This window comes from Lichenostomus cassidix, chromosome 4A, assembly GCF_008360975.1.
Source record: "Lichenostomus cassidix isolate B80296 chromosome 4A, HeHo_3.0, whole genome shotgun sequence".
Taxonomy (NCBI): domain Eukaryota; kingdom Metazoa; phylum Chordata; class Aves; order Passeriformes; family Meliphagidae; genus Lichenostomus; species Lichenostomus cassidix.
Window position 1 is genome coordinate 2,659,464 of NC_139485.1, and position 17,282 is coordinate 2,676,745.

Consider the following 17,282-nt stretch of genomic DNA (forward strand, 5'->3'; position numbering starts at 1 on the left):
CCCCCTTTTAACCATCTCACTGCTGGATAACTCACTTCATTTTTAACAGACAGATTGGCAGAAGCTGCTATTAAATTAAAAGTAATTTGAAAATCTGAACCACAGCTCTTTTCCTAAATCAATGGTTACATCCACTAATGTCATTGTAGAAAACAGTAAGAGCTTCAACTCACAGCACAGTTCTCCAAAGACACATTCCCAGGCTGAATCCCTGTGGAGTTAACGCTGGATTGTGAATGTAGCACAAGGCACGTTGATGTATTTTGGTCACTTTATTAAATGAGATATTAAATAGTTTAAGTTTCAACTACTAAAACAGCACTTTGAATGGTGAAAACACAGATAGTATATTGTCATACTTGAATGCTTCTTCTCTTTAAAAACACATTTCCAGTCCTTATATATATTACAAAACAGCCTTATAGGAAGAGGGGACACCTTTTCTATAGTACTTAAGATATTTAATACAGAACTGAAAAGCCATCTAATAGAAACAAAGGCAAGTCTTCACAGCTGTATGATTTCAGCAGCCAAAGCTGGGATGGACTGAAACATTACTATACAACTGGGACAAAACATATACAATATCACAATACTAAGCAAAAACGCTTTACATCCAAAGGAATAAACAGGTTACAAAATGTGGATAATTTAGCAGGCAAAACTGTATTACAAGCAACATTTTTATTCGTCATCTTAAGCCATTTTTATCTAGTTAAAACATCTAAAACAAATATAAAAATGAGCCTTTTATTATCTTACTGATGTATGTTCTGTCTTTAAGTACTGGTTAAAGCCTGATGTTATACTCAAAGCACATTGTTATGCAGCTAAAATGTCGAGTGAGAAACGTACGCAAAGTGGTCCAGCTTTTACTTCAATGCTTATCTCGGATTCCTTCTTATGCATTAGTCTTCTGTTATCCATAGGTTTTTGTCCAGGATGAAATAAAATGTGCCTTTCAATGTTGCCTAAAACTTCCACATTTAAGTCTTTGAGTTACTGTAAAACTCCATTTAACATTCCCAGGTTTGGTAGAAAGTACTTCTCTTATTCACAACACGTAGGAATATCGGTGAGAGTTGCCCAGAGTACATTTGCCTTCAAATGTTTGTCTCAGCGTCTCACGTTTTGTCTCTTCTAGTGCCAACACATCTCTCTTTGCTCCCTCCCCCAGATCAGAGTTAACTGTAGAGCTGGCAGAGCACTAGAACACACTGAGGGTCTTTTGTGGGATTTTGTAATCAAAGAGTCCAAGACAGCAACTTGTCAGCTGGGTTTGCACCAGCCCAACCAACCTCTGTCCACGTCACAAACCAAGTGTCAATCACAAACCAAAACATCGTGTAACATCTGCATGTTTAGATGCAAAACTTGTCCATTCAGGGCAAGAACTCAAACTCCTGTAACAAACTTTCCAGGAACCAGAAGGATTTTAGTTCATGCCAGCATGGCAGAAGAGTCCAGCACGATCTGGAGCCAACACCTCCATCCGTCTCCAGAGTCCTCTGTTGTCCACACACCACCACCTCCATGTTCTGCCACTTACTTGTGCCCCCAGATTATCAATGGGTTTTTTTGGGGGGGTAAGAATCAACCAAACTATTCAAAGAAAAGCTCTATTTGCATTTAACTGGATCTTCACAAGCACAACAAGTGTGGGCAAAGAGAGTAATAATGATATAGAATAAACCAGGAAATGATCTCTGACCTACATTAAAAAAAGCCAAAACAGAACAAAAACAACAAAACAAATCAAGCTCTTTGTGTCCTAAGCCATGTTTTCACACAACTGAAGGGGTGGGGAGGAGTGCATAGCCAAAACTCTACCAATAAAATCATTTCCCGGTTGTGGCAGCTCTGGAAGTTGCTACAGCACTTTCTCTGCATCGATTTTCAGTCGGCAATGGTTCTGCCACATTCAAGGGGGTTCTCTGACAGGGTTTGGCCCTGGCCACCATCAGCACTTTTCCCCCCAAACCAGCAGGAATTGAATTGTGTTGGCTTGTGTCCCCCACTGCCGGCAATGGGAAGAGACAGTAGCACCAGCATGAAGGAGTTACCAGAAATGTGCTTTGTGCTGGACTCCACAGCCATAGAATTGGTGTGTGAAGGGAAATCATCTCCCACTCCCAGACCATCAGCTGTTATTCCATCACATGGAACTGAAAATAAGAAATGGCAGCAGACTGGGGAAGGCCCAGTCGTGTTTAAGGCTGGATGCACAGTTTCCCTGTGCCTCAGAAGGTTCAGAGCAGTAGTATTTACGAATATTGCACTCTATTTTTTTCAGAGAGTATTTTCAGTTCCTGTTCCATTCAACACAGATCATCCATGAAGGAAACTAGACTATTTCTGTTACAACCTTCCCACTAATAGAAAGAAATGGGTAAACAGAAAAGTATTCCATAATTTGAGGAATCAACTCTAATCAAGAACTCAGCTGTCTACAATTCACATATGTCAGACTGAACATACAGACCTGCAGTCCTTCCTAAGCTTCCCAAAGCTTTGCAGCCACGAAAAGCCAAGCGTAGGAGTTTAGACAGGAAACCTGTGGAGATGCTACTGTAACGGGAGGACTTGTTTTCACTGAAAACAACTTGTTATCTCCTGTACTCAACATATGTAAGAAGATTCTAGGCAACATCACTGACAACAGGGAAAACATCATGTCCTATTTAAACAAAGCTGAAACACTAATATGGAACATGGTATTTAAGGGGAGCAACCAAACTATTCTTTTTAAGTTTTTTTTCTTTTTTTACAGTTGAGTTCTGTTAGGCCATTGATTCCTAAAAAAATAAAAGTTCTTTCTCTGATTTTAACAATCCTTTAGGCTTTTAGTGCAAAATCACATTGGTTTCCCTTGGGAAGGCCCTGGATTTTTGCCTCTCATTGGGGGTGGTGCTCGTTGTAAGGGTGGTGGCTGCATCCCACCAGACACTGACTGATACATTCCTCTCACATCTATGGTTTGGTAGCTGGAAGGATTCATGATTAAATTTGGAGGCTTTGGCATCATGAGGTGGCCCATGGCTGCTTGCTGGTAGGACATCTGCTGCTGCTGCTGCTGGTTGTACTGGTGCTGGAGCCGCCTGTTCATCAGGATCCTCTGGACACAACCGATTAACTGTGGAGGGAAAGCAGAGCTGCCTGAGTGCACAACCCTTCTCACTGCTCCCAGGATCAGGTTCAGAGCTGAAATCAATTTGTTAGGGACAGCATGGCTGGGGGAAAAAGCCCCATTGTTATCACCATCCCTAATGTGATGGCATTCACCAGCCCATTACTGCAGAAACCATTTAGTAACACCATTTAGGGCTCAGTTCTCCCGAAGACTTGGCTATTGTGTTGCAGGCAGCATTTAGGTGAGTTGCCATGGCAACATGTACTCTACTGTGAAATTATTCCCAGGTATAAGTTACATCATCATTTGTCAGGTACCATTTATCTTGCCTTTGAAAGTCCTGCCTGTGGACTGGCAGTGTTTGTTTGCCTGAGAGAAAACTCTTCCCTCTGACATCATCCGGGTGACTTTCAGATTCTGCAAAGTAATTTTAAGCTAAAACAACATTACCAACACTTTCTAAGATGTGTTTCCTAAGTGGCTGGCTGAGCTCTGGGAATCAGATTTCTCTTTATGCCTCATGACCTTGTTGCAGCAAAGCCCTTCAGCTCGAAAACCTGGCCAGTGGATTTTTATGGACTTCTCCTGCATCTCCCTCGCTGAGGCCAGAAAATGAACCCCAGCACTGCTGGCCGTTCTGGGAGGATATTTATGTGCCTAAACACACACTTGTAGTTGAGGAATGAACACATACAAGATCCTCATTCAAACACTGCCAGTAGATAAACAAATGTAAGATATTTTACCATCTGCTGTTTCCCGAGGACGTCGTTGTAAATGGCTTCTCGGCGCTTCACGTCCAGCTCCTGGCTCGCCTGTCTGTTCAGGGCCAGGGCCTGCACCTGGCTCTCCGTCAGGGTTAAGTTTTCTTTCCACTGCAAAGCAAAAAAACCCAAAACCTTCTTGGCACTGATCATTTTAACAAAAGCCTGGGTCATGTTTGCAGCTGCACCAAGAGTTAAACCAGCCCAACTTCCACTCAATGCAGAACTGTACTTCACCAGAATCAGAACTGTGAGTTATTAGTTCTAACTGGTAATCAGCAGTCCACAAATACAATAACTACTTGCCTATAATTGTTATTCTGATTTATACAAAACCCAGAGTTTTCAGGGCATGGCAAATACTTATGGATCTAAACTGCCACTCCTGTAAGGCTCTGTGCCAGCTAAATCCCACCAAGGGTTACTGCAGGGATAAAGGTCAATGCCAACTGGAAATTATATTCATTAATAATGCAATTCATTAGCTGAATGACCACTTGTAGTAGCAGTATCTTTGTTTGACAGTGTTTAATATTTTCCACTCCTGATCCAAACCCAGGGTTATCCATTCCACTCACTATGGCTGAAATGATGTCTTCAAGGGGCTGGATTCTTGCTGCAGCCACACTGTTGGTTGCTTCCACTACCTTTTCTCTTCCTTGATTAATGAGGTCCTGAGAAAACACCAGAAAATCAGTTATAAAGCACAGAAACGATAAACACGTTTCTTTCCCAAACTTCTGCAAGTTCTTAATCTTTCTCTTGTACCTACCTAGACTTCAATTACCTTTTTCCTCTCAATTTGCACAAGTCAATGAGTCTAAGCTGCCACCCATCTGAATTTCAGCACAGAGCAGTTCAACAACATGAACAAACCTGGCAATTTGTAGACAGTATTTGTAAAAACCTATTTTTGTACTCACAGGTTTTCAGACCAGCACGAGAGTGCTGCAACCCAAGTAAATTTTCTACCATACAGACTTGAAGATGTTACAGTTTCAAAAGGGGTAATTAAAAGCCTGCAAAGAATGCAGGTGGTGTTCCAGAACCCTGACAGACTGCCCAGGTATAGCTTTATATACATGAAAGTTACACTTCCATAAAGCTACGTGCAAAAAAACCCCAAAAACCCAAACCTCCAAACTCTTAAGAGCAGATTACAATTACATAAAGATATTTAAGACTGACATTATCCACAATTTGTGACAGAAAACCCCTGCAGCAACACAGGCACGCTGTGCACTTACCTCCAGCTGTTGGTTACTCATTGCTGACAGAGCACCCAAGTTGTAAGGAATATATGTCTGAGAGTTGAAATTGGTGGGAATCATGTTGGTCCCAGTTGGCATGTTGAAACGCATGGTCATGCCCTGAAAAACACAAGTTAACTATTCAGTTATCACTTAATAACTGATAATTCATGGCCTTCTGTAATAACCATAAAAACAAATTAACCCCTAGAGAGGGCCACAGGCACTGAACATTAATCATGGAGGTTCCCAAACTTCAACTCAGAACCACATTTCAGTCACAGAGGAACCCAAGTTCCAGACTTGAATAATCTCTGAGTTTAGCTTAGTTGTCATTATTTGATATACTAAGAATAAAAAGGCTTACTAGTATAGCTTAATTATATTCTATAATTAAGATGAATTTTTTTATATTGAAAACACACTACATAATGTTGAGTTTGACCAGCCTGTAATCAAATTCTGTAGAAGTGAAATGCATAATTTATTAGCAGGAATGTAAAGCTCATTGCCCACATGGATTTCTCACAGGGCAACTTCAGATTTTGCTGTATCATATTTCCCTATTTCTTCTCCCTCCCCAACCCTTTCTGTCAGTTCACTCAAGATGGTCAGTGGCCATTTATAGACACACTTTTTTCACTCTCAGAGGAAGGCTTTTGAGGGTACCTGACCCACTGAAATTCAAAAGGTAATTTGGGTTAACACCAGCAAATCTGAAAGAGAATTTCTATCTTGGCAGCATTTCATTAACTTTCCTTATACCCCTGCTAAGGGAAAAGGCACAGCTTTTTTTTAACAACACACAGTGCTCTGGTGTACCCCACACACCCAATTTTGTATACACCCATAAATTAGAAAATAAATGCAGGTGTAAAAGTAACTTGTAATTAAAGTAACAAAGAAAACACACAGAAAGAACCAGCATTGAAAGAACAAAGAAAAGACAGAGTATCTCCATTTTTCCTATGTCAACATTTGCTTTACATATTCATTTCTTGGTCTATAAGAAAATTTAATTACCCCAAGACTAACTGAAAAGGTAATTGGGACTCTAAACCTGGAAAGGTTATTTTCATATACATAAACCAGATTAAACAGCTTTACCTTCTTTTCTGCTTCATATTCTGCCCAGGCTGCCTTCCTTTCTTCTTCAGTGAGTTCCTCTTCCTCCTTATGGTCCAGGAGTGAATCATGTTCATGATAGCCAACGATGTACTCCTTGTTGATCTGCAGCAGCTCTGCCAGGATCGTGTCCTGTTCAAAGCAGGAGATAAAGGGATGGAAAGTCACTCTGCAGCTCTGCTCTGTTTGCTCCCTGTGTCTCCCCTCCTGCTCCCTCCCCATTCCACACACAGCAGCTCCAAGCACTCCACAGCACAATAAAACTTGAAAATCATTTAGAAGTGTAATTTTCCTCAGAGGGAGAGCAATGGATTAACAATCTGTTGCAGAGATGACAGTCCAATCACTTAATAAACCACAGGAATACACTCAGATTCCACAACAGTAAATGCACTTTCAGATCCTAAGAAGAATGGAATGTACTCAGGGACTTTTCCTGTGCTTAGGCTGGAGATAATCAATAATCTGCATTTATTTTACACAAACAGCATCTCTATAAGCTTTAAAACACTAAGCAGTACTTTGAGTCCAACATCTCCAACTTCTTCAAGTTAAACCTTTTAGTCTGAAAGTCAAGGTGATGCTGCAAAGGATGAAGGAAAACATCCCTCCAGGACTATGAAAAACTGCTCCTGCTGCACCTCCTTTTAGAAGGTCATTCTTGAGCAGGGGTTTTCTAAATGACCTGTGTGGCTAATGAGCTTGATCAATTAGGGAAGCTCCAACACACCACAGCATCCAGGCTAAAATTCCTAATATGAAAACATCATTGAACTTCTGCACCACTCCTGAAAGGATTCAGTTAGGAGTTATCTGAGAACCCACAGCCTCCTCCACACCCCTCATTCTGCCAGGCTTTGCACCAGCAGGAATCCAGCCCATCCTACCCTGGCATTTTATAATCTCAGAAAACAATGACTGGGAAGAAGTGCCCACAAGCAAACAGATTTCTGCAGCCACTCTGGGAACTGTGTGTGGAAGTCCTGACCAGGGGTTCTGTCACAGCAGCTACAGAAAGCTATTTGTTTCTGTGTGTTTGGGAAGTTAATTATGTTAACCAGTTATCAATAAGCTGCTCTTTGTTCAACCCTTCTCTTGTCTGCTCTGAATCATTGTTTTCATGGTCAGCTCCCTCCCAGCTTGTTGACAGAATAATGATTATCAGTTGGTTTGTAAGCTTTAGGATGAAATCCTGGTGATGAATGAAAATATGAAGAAAGACTGAAAAAGGGGTTTGAATTTTAAAAAAGACATTTGTCTTTTTAAATTCCCAATGGAAATGAAATGCTACAGAGAGATCAGTGTATTAGAAAGGAAATCTTCCATGAAGGAATGCAGGTTATGTTGTAATTCACAGGTTTTTACTGCCAGCATTTGGGGGGAAAAACCTCTTCCCATCAGCTCCATATCAGCCCAGTCCATCCCAGCACACAAATTCTATGGGAGCTGAGTCTGGAGTCTGTGAAAACCTGCTTTAAAAAAGCCCCAAACAACAGCTCAGTCTTAAACCTCTCTGATTTAAAAGAAGACTTCCAATCAGAGCTGAAATTCAGAGCAAAGCACCCAAAATACAACCAAAATAATTCAACAGTTTTCTCACCTTGCACCTTTTCAATTGCTGCTACTATACAGAAATAACAACAAAACCTGCTTCTGAAAACTGCCTTTACTCGAGGTTAGCTAAGTAGTCACTACACTCACATAAAGCTCATGGTCTGTAATTAATTATTAATTATTATTTCTGTAAATTACACTGTCATTATTTCTATACTTAAATACAGCAAAGGTGACCAAGTGATCACTCAGCCTGAAGACACCTTTTTTTGACTAATGGTCCCCACAGGAAGTTAAACAAAAAACTGAAGTCCAGAAAGTCTTAGGGAAGGAAAACATGGATTGAGTTGACTCTTACCTCCAGTGCCACCTGAGAGATGTGCTATCACAAGTTGAGGCTGTGCTGGGTATCACCAGCACCCACTCATGTGAATTTGAATTTTCCACAGTTTCATGCAGCCAAACTTCTATTTATTCAAAATGTGTGGAAAAGTGTCTTTGTTTGCTCTGACTTAAAAGTTTGGTCTTTGAATGAGTATCTTTCTCTCACAGTGTCAATTACACTGAGGGGAAACTTCTCACCCAGCTCATTATAGGATCTATAACACTAATTATGTATTTTAGTGTTTCATGCTATTCATTCCAAGTGGCCAGCACTGCTCTGCACTAAAAGCCTGGAATATCTCACGCCTTTAAACACACCCAGGTGCTTTTCACAGCACACAATTCCCCACGATGGGCACCACTTACTTTTGGCAACATGGGGGTGTCCCTCTTCTTCTTCTTCTCCGAGTTGGGGTCATCCAGCAGGTCTGGCTCGAAGGTGTAGAGCTCAGTGAGCTCGTTCATGGTGAAGTGACGTTCCACCTGCTGCTGGTCCACCACCCTGAAGGACAGCGACTGCTTCGTCACCTGCCGGTCGTAGATCTTGTCCTCCATGGTTCCCTAAACACAGACACACCCTGACTGTCCACAGGAAACACTTCCAGAGAGGAAAGAACCAAAAGAACAACCCAGCAGTTGTGTTTGCCTTGTTTCCTCCATCAAGTTTCTATCCCCCTTTGCTTGATGAGCAGGAAAAGAAAAAAACCTGCTGGAAGCAACACAGCAGGAATTGTGCATGGGACAGATATCATTGAGGAAGAAAACTGTCCTTTTAGTGGTGATTCTAAGAGATCCAGTTATGCTTCAATTCCCCCAAGTAGGATTATGACCAAAAAATGGCAATTTTCACAGCATGTACCTTATTTTGCTGCTTTGAGCAGCCTGTGAAAAGGAAAACAGATACCATATCTCTGTGGTGGAGGGGAGAGGGAAAGGGAAGCAGTCAAGTCTAATTCACCACAGCTGTGTACAAAAAAAATTAGATCTTTGATGAAAAAAAAGGAAAAATACTTATTTTTTGGAAAAAAAAAAAAAGATGACTGAGAAGGACAAGAACAGCACAGCCTGTTCTGAACAGCATAATTTAAAAAGGATATCAACAGTTCAAAAGTGCACAGAGAAAACTACAAAAATAAACTGAAGCCTGAAGAAAAGCCCCATTTCTGAGTGTAACATGTCGCAGACAAGGACCTGCTTCAGTTGGGATGGAAACAGTGCCTGGATCAAGGGTTAAGTGCCACTGGGAAAGGATCTCCAGGCTCCTCTGTCACACCTGAAGAACCAGAAGCTGAAGCAAGACACCTCTAACAGAAATAATGGCCTGACATAAAGCACAGAGCAGTGTCCACCAGAATTGTTACACATCTTTAACAAGTGCAGGGTGTGACACAAGTTTTCAAGTCAGGACTGGATGTCTATTTACAAAAATCTCTTTATCTCCCAGTGGTTTCATTCCTGTTGAACCATCAGGGTCTGCAGGAGGAGCTGCCCTGGGCAGGGCTATTCCCTAACAAAAACAACATCATCTGCAGGGTCTGCTCCATTCAGAATTTTCAGTGGGGTGCAAATTCAAAAAGCTATTCTGAGTCTGGACATGTGAATCACCGCTGGAATCCCAGACTTTGTGTTACACAAAGTGTGAGACAAGGAGGACTTAGTGGACTTAACAGGAAATAATTTGTCATTTATTTTACCCTTCTTTCCTTCAAGAGCTACTTCAGTGGTCAAGTACTGCTACAGATCAGTGTGGATCACTAGAGACTCCAAGACAAACCCAAACAGGTACAATCCCAACAGCCACAGCTCCCAGATTTGACTGCAGGATAAAATATCCCAGAAATACCAGCCAGGAACATACCTGAGCCAAAAACCTGTACACAAACACAGGCTTGTTCTGGCCAAAGCGATAAACCCTGAAGATACTCTGGATGTCATAGGAAGGATTCCAAGAGGCATCAAAGATGATGACTCTGTTAGCAGCCACCAGGTTTATTCCCAGGGAACCTGCTTTGGTGGATATGATAAACAAGCGGCCTCTGGAACAGAGAAGAGTTGCAAAATATGAGTATTTTGGAAAATAACTGCTGCTCCTGTGTTACTATGGAGTTGTTCATACACTGAAATAACTCTAAAACTTCATTGAAATCATGTATTAAGCATAAAACAGATGCAGATTTTACAAGAACAACACTTCTAGCAAAACATACACTCCCAAAAATACACATCAAGGCCTTTTGCAAAGCAGCTGTTAACAAAAACTGGCAGGGAAGAAAAAACTTCGGGATTTGCGTTTTCAAGCTCTAATGAAATTAGTTATATCAAATTAAACCATAATTTTAAACAGGCAGATTCCATGCTATTGAAACTCTCTCCTGGCCTGCAAACTTTCAGGGTAACTCTCCAATGACACTCTTTATTATCTGAAGCAATTTTGAATGCCATCTCACTCAGGTTCAACTTGGAACTTCTTCTTGACACACACCTGACAGAATAAACTATTTTAAAGTATTAACACTGAATTAGTTTACTTAACTTTTTCCCCCCCTGCACATTATAAATGACTGCAACATAATTATATACTTTGTTTTTTAAACAAATTGAGGAAGGTGAAGTTCCTTAACTTCATCCAGCTACAAGTTTGTACCTCTCTACCCAAATCAGACCAGAAAGTCCCATTTTGGATGAGCAGTGGAGGGCTGGGAGCCAATTTTGGAGACAGCAAAGAGAGTTATTTGCTTCTGAGTGGCCCAGGGACTGCAGCCTCCTGGCCACACCCTTCCTAGGTCCTTATATCCTTTTAAGTCATTGCAATAAAAACACTTTCTCTGATTTAAATTGGTTACAATCTAAAGGACAATGAAAACAGCAAGGAAACCCTCTGAAGTCACACACTGCTGCACATTTTTTGGTGAGCTCTGCCAACACTGGGGTCATTATCTGCCTGGAGTTAAGGTTATTAAGCTAATAAAAATAATAAATGGGGAACAAAAGAAAGAAAAAGAGGGGAAATAAAGAATACCACTCAGCAGAGATCTCACCTCACATTCGTTTCATCATTAAACTCTTCAGCCCATTTTTTCCTGGACTGAGCTGTTGTGGAGCCATCCAAGCGATAATAATCAATATTTCTGAACCATTTCCCTTCACCTGTAAATGCAACAGCCAAGTTATGGAGATGCTGATGGTGTAAATAACCAGACTGATAACATTGGGTATACACAACTCCCTAAAGAGCAAAGAGCAAATATGGAACATAAAATACACTAATGTGACAATGGCAGAAGATCACATGTTTTTGGAGAATACAGGTACTTGGCACGGAGTGCCTTGAAAAGTATGTAGCAGAGCTAAAATAACAATATATAAAATATGTATTATGACAGAAAAATCATCCACAAGCCTGCAATGGCTTGTACTAACCCTAAGCCAATTTTGTCTAAAATTATTCAAAATGAGAATAAATGCTGTCAATATCATTTTACCTTGCAAAATGTATCCAGTATTTCTCCCTACAAATTCCTTCTGAAAATTTTACTATTTTTCTACAAAAGGATCAACTCCTCAAAGCAGTTTTATTTAAAGATATAAATTATATTTAAAGATATATATGATATATATATCATATATATATCATATATATATAAATATATATATCATATATTTATATGATAAATATAACATGATATATTTAAAGATACAAATATATAATGAAGAAGTGTTCTGAGCTTGAATTTAAATTTAATTATTTGAAAATACCTGAGCTTTTTTGGAGGGGGGTCCTTTTATTTTTCACTATTTCTATCTGTGTATATACATTTGAAGAGCTATGGCTTAACCTGGAGCCAAAGTTAAATTTTAAAAGTACCAAAGATGTTGCTACATCTAATCTTTAGGTACTAGAGCACTAACTGGACTTTTCCATTTGATCCAGGTTGGCTCATGTTCCAGAATCATTGTCAGTCCCCCAACAACCAGCACTAACATGTCAGTGCTCCAAAGGAGATTTCAAAGGTCAAGCTCATTTTGGAACTGAAATCCAGCAAAATCTTTGAGTTTAATTACCCTGTGAGTTACTGCAGCTTCTTGTCACATTGGGGGAAAAAATAACTACAGCTGATGGAAGATTTTCTTCTCTCCCGAGTTGACAGTAACCTTCCATTTTCTGTGGCCATTGAGGTGTATGTACACAAAATTAATACCCCTGAGCCATCAGTTACAAAGGAAACAGCATTTTCGGGAGCCAGCACTGCTCAATTCAATCCTTTCTGAGAGACAGATTGTTGAGTTATGTCAGGCAAGGTGAATCTTTTCATGATATATCATCTAATTGCTGGCCAGAACTAACACACATGAACAAGCCCCAAAACTCTTTAAAACATTATCTCAGGCTAAAAGCACCAACTCCACAAAAAGACATCTAGTAATATCTAAAGATGACAAAGGTTCAGAAAAGGAAGCACCAGGCAGAAATGAGAGATCTGTGAGAGACAGAAACTGGAGACTCCCAGTAACTGCAGTGTCACCATCACTGAGCCACTTTTCCCTTATCTCTAAGTGCAAACACATGGAAAAGTTGGATGAGAGATTGGAAAGGCAAGACTTGAAGGGATTCTTCAATCCACATGCAGTGGGAATGAAACTCTGTGTAAGGATGAACAGAATCATCAGGAGCTCTGGGAACATCCTAGTGAGAAATTCCATGCCATTTGAGCATCACTAGGATAATAATTAATTCAATACTTGCTCCCTTATGGAATCCATAAGCCAACCTGCTGCTGCACATATAAAGCCTAAATTCACATTTTCCATGTTTTACACGCTGGTTTAAAGCAGCCTCATTTTCTTTCACACTCTCTCTCCCAGGAGGAAGGATCAAGATTTGCCATGCACCAGAGTTTAACATCATTTTTCTACAGAATTGAACAAAATGCCTTCTCTCAGATGTGAACACTTAATCTGCTTAGGCTACAACAAGCATGGATGATAACAGAATGAAATCAGAAGCAGAAGTCCAGATTGGGACAGCAGAGACCACCTGCAGGGGAGACCAATAACTCTGCCAGCTTCAGGGACAGTCCAGAGCATGCAATATCCTAATGAAAACATTTATTCCAAACCCATTCCCTGGGGACTGAATAGAGACTTGTGAAAGAGTTATGAGAGCTGCAGTTGTTGAAGAAGACACTCACCTTTATAGATAGGAGGCTTATCTTTGTCAGATTTGTCCCTGTTAGCCAGCTCCAGGAAATCTTCTATCAAATCCAGAGATATTAGGGACTGGCTGAACACCAGGCTGAAAAAAGAAACAGGGAAACACAGAATTCATCTCTGGAGTTATTTTAATTACTGTACTGCTTCATTTTTGTTCCCTCCTCCCTCTGATACAACCTTGGAGACAAACAGCCTTTCCAGACACAGAGCAAGGCTCTGGTGGAGCTCATGCAGGTGTGGGAAGACTCCCTGACAAGGAATGGAACATTCTTGTCTGCCTCAGAGAACAGTCCCAGCAGAATGATGAGTGGATGGAGAACACTGTCAGACTAATATATTCATCAAGTCTTTAGTAACATGTCCAGAACTTACACTTTGTCCCCCAGCTCCTCTGCCATCCGAAGGATTTCAAAGAGAAGCACCATTTTCCCAGAATGTTCCAACACCTCAGCATCTGCATCTGTGACAAAATCTTTGTACCAATCTGGAGCTGGGCTGCCAGGATTGGAAGAGGATGTAGCTTTCCCTATTAAAAAAAAAAAATTAAAAAAATCAAAGATGAAAACATGGTCTCAATTTACATGCTTAACTGGTATGAGAGTTAAATAGGCCAAGAAAAAACAGCCTTTGCACTATCAGCAATTACAAGGTGGCATGAGAGTGAAATATTTAAGTGCTGCAGAGACAGAAACTCACTCTGTCTATAATGTAATTCCTTTAGCATGTTTAATCTCTAACTGTAAATGTTTTACACACAAACCTTCCTCCCCTTACACATTTACATGTTTGTCACTGGGATGGAGGAAAAAAGAAGAGTTTTCTCACCTTAACTGTCCCCAAAAATTTAAATTACTTAGGGAAAAGGACTAGACACACATGAAATAATAGAATCAGAAAGTTATCTCTGTGACACCAGACAAAAACTAGATTATTAAACAAAAACCCAAATATTAAATGTGCAGCTGTAAGAAGTCTGAATAAGAACTTTAAAAAGGTCTTGTATTCCTGCTGCACAGGATCTGCTTGCTCAGCATCCAATTCAAATTCCAGATGCAACAAATTGTGACACATATATTTCCTAATCTTTCAGAAATATGTTTTAAAAAGCAGCAAAGCTCCTCTTAATTTTCTATCATTTTGTACTTCTGAATTTAAAAAATTCACTGGGCAGCTTCCCTGCCTCAAAACCCCTGAGTTCTAAATTGATGCCCCTTGTTTTTCCAGGATAAATCCATAATTAGAAGTAGCAGGAGCTGTAAATAATGAATTTAGGAATTTGCCAATCTGCCATAAAGCAGAATTCCTGACAGCTCTCCCAAAATGCCTTCTGCAAAATGAAGCTGCCTCACATTTTTATCTCTGTGTTATCCTCACCTTCATCTGACTTTGTTGATGCAGGGTTGTTTGTAAGATCTTCTACATTTCCTTCCCCACCTCCACGAGATCTTGAATTCCAGACTTTAATGACCTCAACATCATTATCACTGCCACTTCCACTGGAGCTGCACTCTTTTTTCACCTTTTTCCCCTTGGATTTTTTTTTCCTAAAAAGGCAACATTTTTTTTTAAATCCACACTAGGGAATATATGCTAACAGACATATAAAATACAAAATAAACATTCACTTTATAGAAATCACTTCAGGTCTGTTAGGAAACAAAATAACAAACAAAATAAAAGCTCAATTACTTTGAATAATCATCAGAACTTAAGCTCATGGAAGTTTCCTCGGAATCTGAAGCTATGAACTCATCCATGCTGTCTTCATCAAAATAGCCCTCAAAAGAGAAAAAACAGAAATTATTAAGTATGTTCATCCAGCAGCTTTTATTAAACCTTTAGCCATCTGCTTACTCTTCATTTAAACAACGGTAAGTTCTACAAAGGCCTGCCCTTGCAAAATGTTTGAAGAATGGCAACATACCCAGCAAGAAAAATATGACAAAACCAGCAGCAAAATTACCCCACAGCAACAAAGATTTCCATTAATTTGACGAAACTTTACCTAGAGTTTGGCAGAGCTTATTTGGAAAGTTCTCAAGTGAGAGTATTTTGATATATCTAATTTACCTTATTTTCTTTGCTAATATAGTCCAGCTGCAAACACCAAGGGTGAGTCCAGATTCTGCTCAACATCTGGAAATCCTGGAACAGTTTAGCTCCAGCTTTGCCTCTTCCACCTTCATTGCCACCACCTACACCTGACAATAAAGTTCAGGTTTTAGAGTGAACCCTGAAGCGAGTTTGCCACACACTGCTCCCCTTTGAAGAGCCCATCAGTGCAGAGCTGAGTGTTCTTTCCAGCTGCACATCATACTGTAACATCTCTTGTAAAAGAGCTCAAATTACTCAGTCACAGGCAGTTTTTCTCCTAGTTAAAGTTGTCATAATTAGATTTTCCCCATTTTCTTGATAATGAGAAACATGATTATGTTTTTCACATAAAAGAACATTGCTGCCCAGTACAGGAATGGATACAAATCCTCTTAAAAAGACAGACACTTCTATTTAGGTTTTGTAAGAGCAGCCCAAGGTGGAAAACACAAAATAACATTTGCATTTAGGCTTCAGTGAATGTGGCTAACTAATCTGAGCTACCTTTAATGACTTGTAATGCTGCACATTAAAAAAACTAAAAAACCCAGCCTATCTGTTCGTTATCCAAACACTTTAGTGCAGAGTAGTACAACATTCAGAGAATTAATTTTCACTACCACCTGTGGGAAATGCCCTTTATTCAATGACATCAGTGTTGTCAGAAGAGCTGCAGGCACCTACCTGTCAGGTGATCCAGGTAATACTGGTAGAGCTTGCATTGGATGGGAGTCATCCTCACCTCGAGCACATACTCGTATTTGGGGGGCAGGAACTTTGTTAATGCTGTGTAATCTTTCCTCTGCAATTTTACAAACAGTGCTTCAGTCACAGAAACATGGAAATGACTCCTGAGAGCTTAAGGATTTGTGGCATCTCAAATAACAAAGCACACAGGAGGGAAAAACAGCCCAGTAAATACAATTCATCCCAGGTCCTGGCAGCAGAAACTCACCTTCCCCACTCAGGGTTGTCAGGACAGCCTATGACCTGCTAACCCCATGCCCAGCTCCAAGGCCTTGCAGAGCTCACTACAATTCCAGTGGCTGCTTTGGGAACTACATCTGTGGGCTTTTTTAGAATACTGAAAGGTTTTTGTGTGGAAGCACAGGGAAGGCAAGCAGCTAATAATCAGTGTTTGTATCACAGAGGGACTCACTCAGGAGAACAGATTTGCTGAGTAACTTGCTTGGGCAAGTTACTTCTGCTCCAGTTTTTTTGACTCTTACATTAGTCTGTCTCTCCACCCACCCAATGACCACAAGACAGAGCTGCTCTGCATGGACAGGATCTGCTCTGCACAGGGCTGGCAGAAAATCCATGTGGGCTCCATCCAATGCTTTTTCTAAGGTCTGTAAGGTAACAATTTCTTCACCCTTCTAAACTTGAATAATTTTCCTTTTCCCCTGTTCACCATTGTTCTGATTCTCATAGGTGAGACAAAAGAGGTATTCAGAAACAACTGACAAACCATGGACCACAACTTTCTGTGCAGACTTCAGGGCAGTTCCTAAGTGTGCACTTGGAATTAAAAAGGAGTATTTCAAAGCAACTCATGTACTACTCTACCATAAAATGTTACAGCAGGAAAGAGCTGCATTCTCTAATACATGCATTTTAGAATACACTGACATTTGGAGAAAAACCATAAAGTTTTTCTAGTCACAATAAATAATACAGAGATCTAATAATCAGTGAAAATATTTAAGATAAAATATGTACGGAGCTCTCAAATAAGAATTTTACAGGACTTTGGGTGCTTCCATCAGA

At 40.2% G+C, this 17,282-nt stretch overlaps 1 protein-coding gene across 4 annotated transcripts in view; it reads right to left on the reverse strand.

Annotated features, from left to right (window-relative positions):
* Positions 1 to 257: 257 nt before the first annotated feature.
* Positions 258 to 17,282, reverse strand: part of ATRX (ATRX chromatin remodeler) — a 65,417-nt gene continuing 48,392 nt past the window's right edge. For 3 of the 4 annotated variants that reach the window (XM_085060063.1, XM_085060062.1, XM_085060065.1), the window contains 14 exons: positions 16,197 to 16,314; positions 15,489 to 15,619; positions 15,108 to 15,196; positions 14,793 to 14,962; positions 13,791 to 13,944; positions 13,397 to 13,500; positions 11,246 to 11,354; positions 10,066 to 10,243; positions 8,574 to 8,768; positions 6,252 to 6,401; positions 5,142 to 5,264; positions 4,473 to 4,568; positions 3,877 to 4,005; positions 258 to 3,133 (listed from right to left, as the gene is read on the reverse strand). In XM_085060063.1, coding sequence (XP_084916189.1) covers positions 2,855 to 3,133; positions 3,877 to 4,005; positions 4,473 to 4,568; positions 5,142 to 5,264; positions 6,252 to 6,401; positions 8,574 to 8,768; positions 10,066 to 10,243; positions 11,246 to 11,354; positions 13,397 to 13,500; positions 13,791 to 13,944; positions 14,793 to 14,962; positions 15,108 to 15,196; positions 15,489 to 15,619; positions 16,197 to 16,314 — 2,025 coding nt within the window. In that variant the 3' untranslated portion in view covers positions 258 to 2,854. Of the gene's footprint in view, positions 3,134 to 3,876; positions 4,006 to 4,472; positions 4,569 to 4,681; positions 4,771 to 5,141; positions 5,265 to 6,251; positions 6,402 to 8,573; positions 8,769 to 10,065; positions 10,244 to 11,245; positions 11,355 to 13,396; positions 13,501 to 13,790; positions 13,945 to 14,792; positions 14,963 to 15,107; positions 15,197 to 15,488; positions 15,620 to 16,196; positions 16,315 to 17,282 lie in introns of those variants that run through there. The other variant, XR_014852168.1, reaches the window with a different exon arrangement.